This window comes from Hylobates moloch, unplaced genomic scaffold, assembly GCF_009828535.3.
Source record: "Hylobates moloch isolate HMO894 unplaced genomic scaffold, HMol_V3 SCAFFOLD_72, whole genome shotgun sequence".
Lineage (NCBI taxonomy): Eukaryota > Metazoa > Chordata > Mammalia > Primates > Hylobatidae > Hylobates > Hylobates moloch.
The window spans coordinates 163,754-175,869 of record NW_026652347.1 but is presented as its reverse complement, the minus strand read 5'-3'; the positions used below and the strand labels follow the sequence as shown (position 1 = coordinate 175,869).

Here is a 12,116-nt window from a genome sequence, read left to right as displayed (position 1 = left end):
ATTTCTAAGGAGAGTGGGGCTGTGTAGGGAGGGCTTTGTGGCTGACCGAGAGGTGTCAGAGGTCTGGAGGCTGCAGGCCTGTAGGGGCTGGAACTTGGTTATCAGCCCTAGGGTGTGTTTGAGGTGGTGGGGTGGGGGCCGAGGAGATGAATCATTCGCAGCTGCTTCTAACAGCTCCAGCTGGCTCTGCCAAGAGCCTGGGGCACCTCCGGGGTGGGGCTGTCCCCTCTCTCCCCTGTCCTGGTTCCTCAGTCCTGGCCACAGGCTGCTGCAGGAGGGAGGGCGGGAAGGCCTTGAGCTCCCAGCCCTGCCCAACAGCCACTGGAGAGGGAGGCTGGGGCAGGAGCTGGAGCAGGGGGTCCGGTTGGATGGAGACAGATGGGGGCCAGATGTTGACAGCTAGGGTAGATTTAGAGGCAATGCAGGGAGAGTGTCTGCATTGGCTGTGGGGGAAGGGAAGAAGGGACCCCCCACATGTGTACACAAGCTCACGCCGGTGGCTGGGCCTGGGCCGAGGACAATTCTCCCATTCAAGATGCTGCCCGGGCAGGTTCTCCCAGCCTCTTGGAACGGGGAGGGGGAACCTCCTGTCTTCCCCCAACTTACCCCTCCAAAGGCCCCGCTTTCTTTCTTGCCATTTTCTGTGTCCTTTTCTCCAGGGATCTTTCTGGCCTCCCCCCGGACACCTGCAGGGGCAGGTCTTGACAAGGACCAGCCTGGCTTAGCCTGGTCCATTTATTTTTTTCTTTCCTTTTTTTTTTTTGAGACAGGGTCTCGCTCTGTTGCTCAGGCCGGAGTGCAGTGGAATGATCATAGTTCACTGTAACCTTGAATTCCTGGGCTCAAGGGATCCTCCCACCTCAGCCTCCCGAGTAGCTGGGAATCCTCCAGGCGCACGCTACCACGCCCAGCTGATTTTTTTTTGTTTTTTGTAGAGACAGGTTGCGGGGGGTCTCACAATGTTGCCCAGGCTGACCTCAAACTCCTGGCCTCAAGCTATCCTCCCCTCTCAGCCTCCCAAGGTGCTAGGATTACAGGCGTGAGCCACCGCGCCCAACCTGCCTTTTCCATTTCTGCACTTGAGTCGCCCCCTGTTGACGTGTTTGGGTCAGTGCTGGACCCCCAAATCACAGCTTGGGCCCTTCCCGGTCCAGGGAGGCTTGTCCTCAATTTCCCACCTCTACAACCCTCTTCTGGAGTTCCTCAGGCTCTTCTCTGTCCCCTTTCCCTTGGTAACACATCACCCATGTTTTGTACCCCTGAGGGGGTGTGGGAGGGACTCGGGGTGGGGGGGTCCATCCAGAGGATGTTGCCCAGGCCCACCCTCTTTCCCTGCCAACCAGACATCCGGGCTAGATAAGGTGTCCTAGAGAGCTGGTAGCTGGAGAAAGAAAGGTTAATGGGCATTGCAGAGGCACAGCAGAGAGGCCAAGAGTGAAGATCCAGTGTGGGGAGCTGGGGTCAGGGCAGGGGGCTGCAGAAGCCCCCTGAGGTCCAGCCCCAACAGCTCCAGGCTGCCCTGAGCCTTCCTGCCACATCCAGCTCCCCACCATGAATACTCTTCCAGCTAGGGCAAGGGAGGGTTTCGCTGGGCAGGACCCTCCCTTCCCGGGGCCCTTTCCTTACCCAGGTTGGGTCTTGCTTCCTTCCATGAAGGTGGCCTCAGGGCATGTCATCTCAGAGGATGAGCGCAGAGTATAACACATTTCTAGAACTCAGAATCCTCCCTGGTTGGTTGGTTGTTTCTTTAGAGACAGGGTCTCGTTCTGTTACCCAGGCTGGAGTGCAGTGGTGCAGTCATAGCTCACAGCAGCTTGGAACTCCTGGGCTCACACAATCCTCCTGCCTCAGTCACCCAATAATTTTTTACATTTTTGTAGAGACAGGGACTCGCTATGTTGCTCAAGCTGGTCTCCAACTCCTGACCTCAAGCAATTCTCCCTCCTCAGCCTCCCAAAGCACTGGGATTACAGGCGTGAGCCACCACACCCAGCCTATCCTCCCTGTTTTGACATCCCCAAACCCAAATCCTCTTTGGGGTCCTACATCCCGATCCTCCCCCATCTCAAATGGCAGCCTTCCATTCCTTCCAGTGGCACGATCTCAGCTTACTGCATGCTCTGCCTCCTGGGTTCACGCCGTTCTCCTGCCTCAGCCTCCCGAGTAGCTGGGACTACAGGCGCACGCCACCACACCCACCTAATTTTTTTTGTATTTTTAGTAGAAATTTAACCATCATGTTAGCCAGGATGGTCTCAATCTCCTGACCTCGTGATCCACCCGTCTCGGCCTCCCAAAGTGCTGGGATTACAGGCGTGAGCCACCGTGCCTGGCCCTTTTTGTTTTGTTTTGTTTTAAGACAGAGTCTTGCTCTGTTGCCCAGGCTGGAGTGCAGTGATGCAATCTCGGCTCACTGCAACATGTTATCCAGGCTGGTCTCCAACTACTGACTTCAAAAGATCCGCCCGCCTTAGCCTCCCAAAGTGCTGGGATTACAGGTGTGAGCTACCGCACCCAGCAAGCCTTCCTTTCCTTCTTAGAGCACAAGCAAGACGTCCCAGCCCCCACTCCCAAGCAAGGATCTGCCTGATGGGAGGCAGAGGCCCCGAGGGAGGGGGCGGGACGTTTGCACCTTGGCCTCAGGCTGGGGTGAGTGGGTCACTCCTACTAGGATAGAGGTCAGAATTCTTCAGCAACCCAGACCCCAGACCCCGCCCTCAGTAATCCCTAGCCCCTTTTGGAAAATGGAGGAATGCTGAGGGTAGGGGCCTCCCCAGAGGGTCACAGGCTGATTTGCTTTTTTGGAAAAAGCCACTTTTTTTAGCCAGGGAGTGGTGACATGCGCCTGTAGTCCTGGCTGCTTGAGAGGCTGAGGCTTGAGCCCAGGAATTCAAGCTCCCATCTCAGCCTCCTGAGTAGCTGGGAATCCTCCAGGCACACGCCACCATGCCCAGCTGATTTTTTATTCTTTGTAGAGACGGGGGGCCTCATAATGTTGCCCAGGTTGATCTCAAACTCCTGGCCTCAAGCAGTCCTCCCCTCTCAGCCTCCCAAGGCGCTGGGATTACACCACGCCCGACCTGCTTTTTCCATTTCTGCACCTCAGTCGCCCCCTGTTGTCGTGTTTGTGTCAGTGCTGGACCCCAAATCACAGCTTGGGCCCTTCCCAGCCCAGGGAGTCTTGTCCTCAATTTCTAACCTCTACAGCCTCTTCTGGAGTCCCCTGGGCTCTTGAGTCCTCTGTCCCCTCTTCCCTTGGTGACACATCACCCATGTTTTGTTCCCTCGAGGAGGTGTGGGAAGGACTTTGGGGGGTGAACTATGATTGCGCCACTGCACTCCAGCCTGGGTAACAGAGGAAGCACCTGTCTCTAAAGAAGGAAGGGAGGGACAGAGGCGAGAGAGAAAGAAAGAAAACAGAGAGAGAGGGAGGGAGGAAGGAAGGAAAGGAAGGAAGGAAGGAAGGAAGGAAGGGAGGGAGGGAGGGAGGGAGGGAAGGGAGGGAGGGAGGAAGGAAGGAAAAGAACGAAGGAAGGAGGGAGTAAGAGAGGAAGAAAAGGAAGGGAAGGAGGGAGGGAAGGATGGAGGAAGGAAGGAAAGAAGGAAGGAAGGAAGGAAAGAAAGAAGGAAGGTAAAGGAAAGGAAAGGCAAGGTGGGCAGGCCACATTTGGCTGGGTAAGGTGGCTCACGTGTATTCCTAGTACTTTAGGAGGTGGAGGCAGGCTGAGCTCTTTGAGCCCAGGAGTTCAAGACCAGCCTAGGCAACATAGTGAGACCCTATCTCTTCTAAAAAATATCAAAATTAGCCAGGCGTAGTGGTGCATGCCTGTAGTCCCAGCTACTCAGGAGGCTGAGATGGGAGGATCGTTTGAGCCCCGGGGGTTAAGGCTGCAGTGAGCTATGACTGCATCACTACACTCTAGCCTGGGCAACAGAGTGAGACCTTGTCTCTAAAAAAGAAAAAAGAAAAAAAAGCCACATTCCCCAACCTTAGTCTGTACTTGACATGTAAAATTTCTCAGAATCACCTTGGTGGGGAGCCAGAGGCCACGTCCTCTAAGCACTCGGATTCCTGGGGTGAAGTCTTCTCCTAAATCAGAAGCCAAGGGTCTGGGGCTGCATCCCACCCTCCATTCCCCTGCCCGCCCGGTTCCTTCTGCCCTCCCTGCTCCTTCTGTCTCCCCTAGTGATGTCAGCCTCGCCAGGACTGAATGGGCCACCCCCGTGTGGCTTTCTCTAAGGGACAACACCCTCACCTCAAACCTAGGTTCCTCTCCCCTCTAGACATTTTACACAGAACCCAGCCCTACCTAGGCCTCCATGTGCCTCTCTCCCTCATTTTCCTCCCTCCAAGACCCAACTTCCTCCACCATAATCATGTGGACATTCACATCTCAAAAATACATAATTTTGGGCCAGGCACGGTGGCTCATGCCTATAATCCCAGCACTTTGGGAGGCCAAGTCGGGCAGATCACTTGAGGTCAGGAGTTCGAGACCAGCTTGGCCAGCATGGCGAAACCTCGTCTCTACTAAAAATACAAAAATTAGCCAGGCAAGGTGGTGTGTACTTGTAATCCCATCCACTCAGGAGGCTGAGGCAGGAGAATCACTTGAACCCAGGAGGCGGAGGTTGCAGTGAACAGAGATCACACCACTATACTCCAGGCTGGGAGACAGAGCGAGACTCCGTCTCAACAAAAAACTGAAACAAAAATAAATAATTTTGGCCAGACACCATGGCTCATGCCTGTAATCGCAGTGCTCTGGAAGGCCAAGGCGGGAGGATTGCTGGAGGCTAGGAGTTTGAGACCAGCCTGGGCTACATAGTGAGACCCGCCCCCATCTCTACAAAAACAAAAATGTTAAAATTTAGCCTTCATGGTGACGCATGCCTGCAGTCCCAGCTACCCAGGAGGCTGAGGCAGGAGGCCCGGAAGGTTGAGGCTGCAGTGAGCTGTGATCGTGCCACTGCACTCCAGCCTGGCGACAGAGCAAGATCCTGTCTTAAATAAATACATACATAAATTTATTTAATCTTCTTGTCTGAAGACAACTCAAAACTGAGCAACTTAACAGGCACAGTCCAGAACAGTATCTGAGGAGAAAGCAAGAAAACCGTGTATGAGAGGAGACTCAACTCTAGGCCCCGAGGTTCTGGGCTGTGGGGTTGGTTCTCACCTGTGTCCACCAGCCTGGCCAGTCTGTCTCCCTCCTGGCTCTGTGTTTTCTCTCTAGAAGGCATGGGGGAATAGACATAGGTCCCTGAGTGGCCCTTTACGGGCCCAGCCGCTCCCCCATTTGCACACCCCACCCGCTCTTCCTCTCTCCTTCCCAGGACTCACCTCTTCCTCCTCGTTCTATAAATGTACTCTCTGGTCATGGCCAGTACTACGACCACCACAGGCACCAGCAGTCCCAGTAGGACGGCCACCAGGTTAGATGCCTCTGGGTGCGGGAAGAGACATTAGGTCGAACATGAGACGGGAAGGGTGGGGACTGAGGGCTACTCCCTTTTGGGGATTGCTTGCTGCCCCAGGGGACCTCATCTCTCTAAATCTCTAGGTGTGTCTGCTTCTCCCTCCAGGAGGTTCTCACCTCCAGGGACTCCAAGATCTTAATGCCCCCCCAACCCCCGCAATGTTTTCTGTTTCCCATAAGCCTTTTTAGACAGGGTCTGGCTCTGTTGCTCAGGCTGGAGTGCAGTGGCTCGATCATAGCTGTCTGCAGCCTTGAATGCCTGGGCTCAAGCAATCCTCCCGCCTCAGCCTGCTTTCCAAGTAGCTGGGACTATGGGCACGTGCCACCACACCCAGTTAATTTTCATGATTTTTTGTAGAGATGGGGTCTTGCTATGTTACCAGGCTGGTCTTGAACTCCTGGGCTCAAGCGATCCTCCCGCCTCGGCCTCCCAAAGTCCTGGAATTACAGGCATGAACCACCAAGCCTGCCCTCCCTTAAGCCTATTTAGGTGGGGAGCTGTTCCTCATAGGTCCCCTAGAGTCCAGGTGTCATCTCAGCCAGCATTTCTCAAAGAGTAGCCCTGGAGTCACTTCCATAGTTTCCTGGGCCCTTGTTGAAAATGCAGATTCTGGTTGGGTGCGGAGGCTCACGCCTGTAATCCCAGCACTTTGGGAGGCCAAGGTGGGAAGATCACCTGAGGTCAGGAGTTCCAGACCAGCCTGGCCAACACGGTGAAACCCCATCTCTACTAAAAATACAAAATTAGCCGGGTGTGGTGGCCAGCGCCTGTAATCCCAGCTACTCAGCAGGCTGAGACAGGAGAATCACTTGAACCCTGGAGGCAGAGGTTGCAGTGAGCCGAGATCATGCCACTGCACTCCAGCACTCCAGCCTGGGCAACAGAGCAAGACTCTGTCTCAAAAAAAAAAAAAAAAGCAGATTCCTGGGCCCACTCCACACCTACCGAATCTGATCTTTCAGGGTGTGTCCTGGAATACACACGTACACAAGTTACCCCCTCTTCAATCTTAGGCAAGATAAAGCTGGAGAACCGCTGGCCCAGAGGCCCATGGGAATTATAGTTTGGGATAGGGAAGGACAGTGAAAGGTGCTGGAAAGGCACAGAAGGACACAGGAGGAGGAAGCAGCAGGGGTGAGAGATACAGGTCACAGGAGTGGCGAGCTGGGCTTTAGAGAGAAGATTCCACAGTATATAGGTAGGAGATGGGCACAGGAACTAGTTTTTTGGGGTTTTTTTTTGTTGGTTTTTTTTTTTTTGAGATGGAGTCTTGCTCTGTCGCCTAGGCTGGAGCGCAGTAGCGTGATCTTAGCTCACTGCAACCTCTGCCTCCCGGGTTCAAGCAGGTCTCGTGCCTCAGCCTCCAGTAGCTGGGATTACAGCTGTGCACTACCATACCCAGATAATGTTTTTTTATTTTTTTATTTTTTTTTAGATGGAGTCTCGCTCTGTCGCCTAGGCTGGAGTGCAGTGGCTTGATCTTGGCTCACTGCAACCTCTGCCTCCCAGGTTCAAGTGATTCTCCTGCCTCAGCCTCCCGAGTAGCTGGGACTACAGGCGCACACCACCACACCCGGCTAACTTTTTGTATTTTTAGTAGAGATGGGGTTTCACTGTGTTAGCCAGAATGGTCCCCATCTCCTGACCTCGTGATCCACCCGCCTCAGCCTCCCAAAGTGCTGGGATTACAGGTGTGAGCCACCGCACCTGGCCAGGACTGGTTTTTTGAGGATGCTTGTCCTGCTAATTTCTAGGGATTATATTATAATTCCTACTGTAATAATGTATGTAATATATAAATATATAATTAATATACAACATATATTAATATATTAATAATATATTATCCATTATATCTACACATTGATATTATGTTTATAATATATAATATCTATAACATAATACATATCATTCTATATGTGAATATAATACATATAGAATCATTCTGTGGTTGTCGGCCAGGAAGAGGCTGTGAGGGTACAGGGCCTTGGATGATGCCCTCACCTGGCTTTCTGGGAGGTGGCACATCTTGAGGCTCCATACAGAGGTCTCCCCCATAACCAAGTTCACACTCACAGGTGAAGGTGGCTCCCTGCTCCCGACACTGCCCGTCATTCTGACAGGGGTTCCGCAGACACAGGCTTTCTGCAAGGACAGAGAGGGTTGTGGGAGGGGGGCCCTGGGAGGACACTCCCAGCTCAGGGGAGGTCTGGCTAGGGGCTGGGACGCCAGGGGAGAAAGCAGCGGCTGCCAGAGACTGGCCAGGGGTCAGCCAGCCTGGCTCCCAACCCTGCCTCACTAGCCCTGGGCTTTGGGGAAACTTCCTTCCTTCCAAACTCTTTCATCTCTTCCTTCCTCTCTTCCTCTCTTCCTCCCTTCCTCCCTCCCTCCTTCTCTCCTTCCCTCCTTCTCCCCTCCTCTACTCTCCCCTCCCCTCCCTCCCTTCCTTCCCTCTCCTCCCCTGCCCTCCCCTCCTCCCTTCTCTTCTCTTCTTTTTTGAGACAGGATCTCACTCTGTCGCCCAGGCTGGAGTGCAGTGTCACAATTATAGCTCACTGTAGCCTCAATTTCTTGGGCTCAAGTGATCTTCCCACCTCAGCTTCCCAAGTAGCTGAGACTACAGGAGTGCACCACCATACCCATTTCTTTTTTTCTTTAATTTTTAGTAGAGACGATGTCTCCCTATATTGCCCAGGCTGATCTTGAACTCCTGAGCTCAAAGCAATTCTCTCACCTCACCTCCGAAAATGCTGTGATTACAGGCATGGGTCACCCACGCCCGGCAGGAAACTGCTTAACATCTCTGAACTCCATGTTTGTTACGTATAAATTAGCAGTGTTGTGCTAACCACCAGGGCTGAAGGAGATCATGGGAAGGAACACTAGGGAAGGATTCGGCAAGTTGTGGATGCTTAGAGAATGGGAGATCTTTGTCCTTTGTCCCTCCCTACAAAGGCAGGGACAGACATCCTGAAATCAATGTGGAAGAGTCCTGAGGACAAGGAGGAGATGATCCTTGGTCCATGGATGCCCCAGGGCATGGGGCAGCTTGGAACCGGGCAGGAGTGCAGGTTCACCTGGAAAGCAGCCTCGGGTGTGATTCTCCAGGGTGCAGACCTCCCTCTCTCTGCAGCTGAAGGGCTCGCACAGCAGGATCCGTGAGCTGGCGCAGGTGCACCGCTGAGAGCAGTCCTCAGTCACAAAGCTGCCACCCAGCTAGAAAGAGGAAGGGCCAGGAGGAGACGTTCCGGTTCCATCCCTGGTCTGGCTCTCCTTGGCACCTCTGCTCCCCAGGGCCTCCCGCTGCCAGCCCGGACCTGGTAGTAGATGCCATTGCTGGTGCAGCCACAGTCAGCCAGGGGGAGGCTCTGGGTGCCGCTGTAGGCATAGCCTGGGATGCTGGCGCAGCCTTCCACACAGGGGCCCTTGCAGTCCCCGGGGTCCGCCAGGTTGGCACAGGACGCTGGGCAGGGTGTCATACAGCTCTGATATATGGTACCTGCTGGACACTCCATGGCTGCGGGGACAGTCATGGTCAGAAGCTGGCTGGGGCTGGGCAGGCCAAACACGGACAAGGTCACCCGATAAAACTCAGAGTAGGCTAGGCACAGTGGCTCACACCTGTAGTCCCAGCACTTTGGGAGGATGAGGCAGGTGGATCACCTGAGGTCAGAGTTCAAGACCAGCCTGGCCAACATGGTGAAACCCCGTCTCTGCTAAAAATATGAAAATGAGCCGGGCGTGGTGGCAGGCACCCATAATCCCAGCTACTCGGGAGGCTGAGACAAGAGAATCACTTGAACCTAGGAGGAGGAGGTTGCAGTGAGCCAAGATCCCACCACTGCACTCCAGCCTGGGCAACAAAGAGCAAAACTCTGTCTCAAACAACAGCAACAAAAACAAAAACACTCAGAGTTGCTTATAGGCAGGAAGCCAGAATGCGTTGCAGCTTCATCTAGGTCTTTTTTTAATTTTTTATTTTTAAAAATTTTTTTTTAGAGATGGAGTCACTCTGTTGCCCAGGCTGGAGTGCCCATGCTGGTGTGATCATGGCTTACTGCAGCCTCCAACTCCTGGGTTCCAGTGATCCTCCCACCTCAGCCTCTCTGGTGACTGGAGCTACAGGCATGCACAACCACACCCAGCTAATTTGTTAAAATTTTTATAGAGATGGGGTCTCACTGGTTCCCCAGGCTGGTCTCAAACTCTTGGCTTCAATCGATCCTCCTGCCTCAGTCTCCCAAAGTGGTGGGACTACAGGTATGAGCAACCATGTCCAGCCTGTCTAGTCTTTTCTTTTTTTAATTTCTTTCTTTCTTTCTTTTTTTCTTTTTGAGATAGGATGTTGCTCTGTTGCCCAGGCTGGAGTGTGGTGGTGCGGTCATGGTTCACTGCAGCCTGGCTGGAACTCCTGGGCTCAAGCCATCCTCCAGCCTCAGCCTCCCGAAGCACTGGGATTACAGGTGTGAGCCACTATGCCCAGCCCATCCAGGGTCTGCAACATTAGAGCATTTGAAGGAACTGGTTGAGCGAAGGTGGACCTTGGCAGGAAGGAGCAGGATGCGGGATGGGGTTGGGAGGCTCCCAGGTAGGGGCAGAGAAGGAGCCAGGCTGCCAGTTGTGCCGACTTGGACTTGGGACTAAGACAGAAATTTGAGGGATGCTGGGACTAAGACAGAAAGCCCGAGATGAGGCAATGGTGGGAAAAGCATTCAGCAGAAGTGGATGGCAGAGGGGTCAGGGTCCGCACAGGGAGGGGCAACGCCTCACCGCAGAGGGTATGGTCCCGCCAGCCAGCCAGGGCAGCACCCGCCTCCTGGCAGAGGATGGCGTACCCACTGAGGACCTGGCAACGCAGCTCCTCTTGCTCTCTTGGGTCCTGAGCAGAGCACAGGTCCATCATGCAGTGCCTGGTGCAGAGAGGGGGCAGGAAGGGCACAGTCAGAGTTTGGGGAGGAGAGGAGACCCACCCCTGCAGAAGAGAGCCTGGAACCCCAAACAGAAAGACATCAGTCGGTGTCCAGGGAGGGTCACAAGGAAATTAGGCCACAGGGAGAACGGAGGAGTGAACCACACAGAGCTTGGGTCAGGAAGCGGGCAGGAGGCCCCAGGGAAAGACCAGGGCAGGCACCTGGGCCTTTCTCGAAAGTCCTGGGCCCAAGACTCACTCCTGGAAGGGCTCTGGGGCCACCGTCTGGTGACAGGCAGCAAAGGGGCCCTGGGGGTCTGCCAGCGCCCTACAGGCTTGGGTGCTGTTGCTCGCCAGCTGCTCTGGGCTACATTTGGACACATGGAGGCCCGCGCGGAGGCCCAGCTCTGCCCCTTGTCCCTCCTCCTCCGCTGGTATAGCCCTGCAGTAGAGACAGCCACGGGGTCAGGTGAGGCCCCAAGGAAGGTGAAGTGGGGGAAGAAGAAGAAGAACTGATTAGCCAGGCGTGGTGGCTGCCTGGAGTCCCAGCTACCCAGAAGGCTGAGGCAAGAGGATGACTTGAGCCCAGGAGGTGGAAGCTGCAGTGAGCCAAGATCACACCACTGCACTCCAGCCTGGGTAACAGAGCAAGACCCAGTCTCTAAAAAATATATTTTAAAAAAAGAAATAAGAACGACTGGGGCTGGGTGTGGTGGCGCATGCCTGTAGTCCCAGCTACTTGGGAGGCTGAGGCACGAGAATCACTTGAAACTGGGAGGCAGAGGTTGCAGTGAGCTGAGATAACGCCACTGCACTCCAGCCTGGGTGACAGAGGAAGAAGAAGAAGGAAAAGAAGGAGGAGGAGGAAGAGAAGAAGAAGGAGGAGGAAGAGAAGGAGGAGGAGGAGGAGGAGGAGGAAAGAAGGAAGAAGGAAGAAGGAAAAAGAACTGGGAAGGCAGGCTGAAGGCAGGGTGGGGGCACAGAGAGAGATTTCCATTGAGCGGCAGCCCCCAGAGTCAGATGAGAGGGAATGACGGAATTGGGAGGATCCAGGCCTCTCTGCACCCTCTCCCTGGAGTTTCATCCTCTCCTGAGGACAGGAGGGCTAGCGGCCACCATGCACAGACACTGTTGTTCACCTCCCCAGCCTCATCCCTTCCAGGCCATGCACCTGGGGAAGCGAAGGAGTGCGTCCTCGGTCTTCACCTCCCAGCTGTTGCCAAAGGTGTTGAGGTTCTGGGTCAGGGCGCCACTGGGCAGCATCATGTCATTCTTGCGGTTCTTGTCGTAGTTTCCGCACAGGCCACGCACGAGCCCCTCGTACATGCTGGGTAGGGAGATCACTGCAAGAGGAAGGGGGCCCCCAGAAGTGAGACTCCTCACTATTTTTGGTTTTTTTAAGACAGAGTCTTGCTCTGTTGCCCAAGCTGGAGTGCAGTGGTGTTATCTTGGCTCACTGCAACCTCTGCCTCCCAGTTTCAAGCTATTCTTATGCTTCAGCCTCCCGAGTAGCTGGGACTACAGGCATGCACCACCGTGCCTGGCTAATTTTTGTATTTTTAGTAAAGACAGTGTTTCACCATGTTGGTCAAACTGGTCTAGAACTCCTGACCTCAAATGATCTGCCCGCCTTGGCCTCTCAGTGTGCTGGGATTACAGGCATGAGCCACCGTGCCTAGCCCTCACTCTTTTTTTTTTTAATTAACTTTTTTTTTTTTTTTTTTTT

At 54.2% G+C, this 12,116-nt stretch overlaps 1 protein-coding gene across 1 annotated transcript in view; it reads right to left on the bottom strand.

The window, feature by feature from the left end:
- Window positions 1-5,071: 5,071 nt before the first annotated feature.
- The window catches only part of LOC116463862 (zonadhesin-like), a 62,115-nt gene continuing 55,070 nt past the window's right edge, over window positions 5,072-12,116 (bottom strand). Inside the window, 10 exon segments of the mRNA XM_058434891.1 lie at window positions 5,072-5,097; window positions 5,181-5,233; window positions 5,345-5,447; window positions 7,486-7,626; window positions 8,559-8,697; window positions 8,799-8,843; window positions 8,845-8,998; window positions 10,317-10,391; window positions 10,650-10,832; window positions 11,562-11,733. Of these exon segments, the coding sequence (XP_058290874.1) occupies window positions 5,072-5,097; window positions 5,181-5,233; window positions 5,345-5,447; window positions 7,486-7,626; window positions 8,559-8,697; window positions 8,799-8,843; window positions 8,845-8,998; window positions 10,317-10,391; window positions 10,650-10,832; window positions 11,562-11,733 (1,091 nt within the window).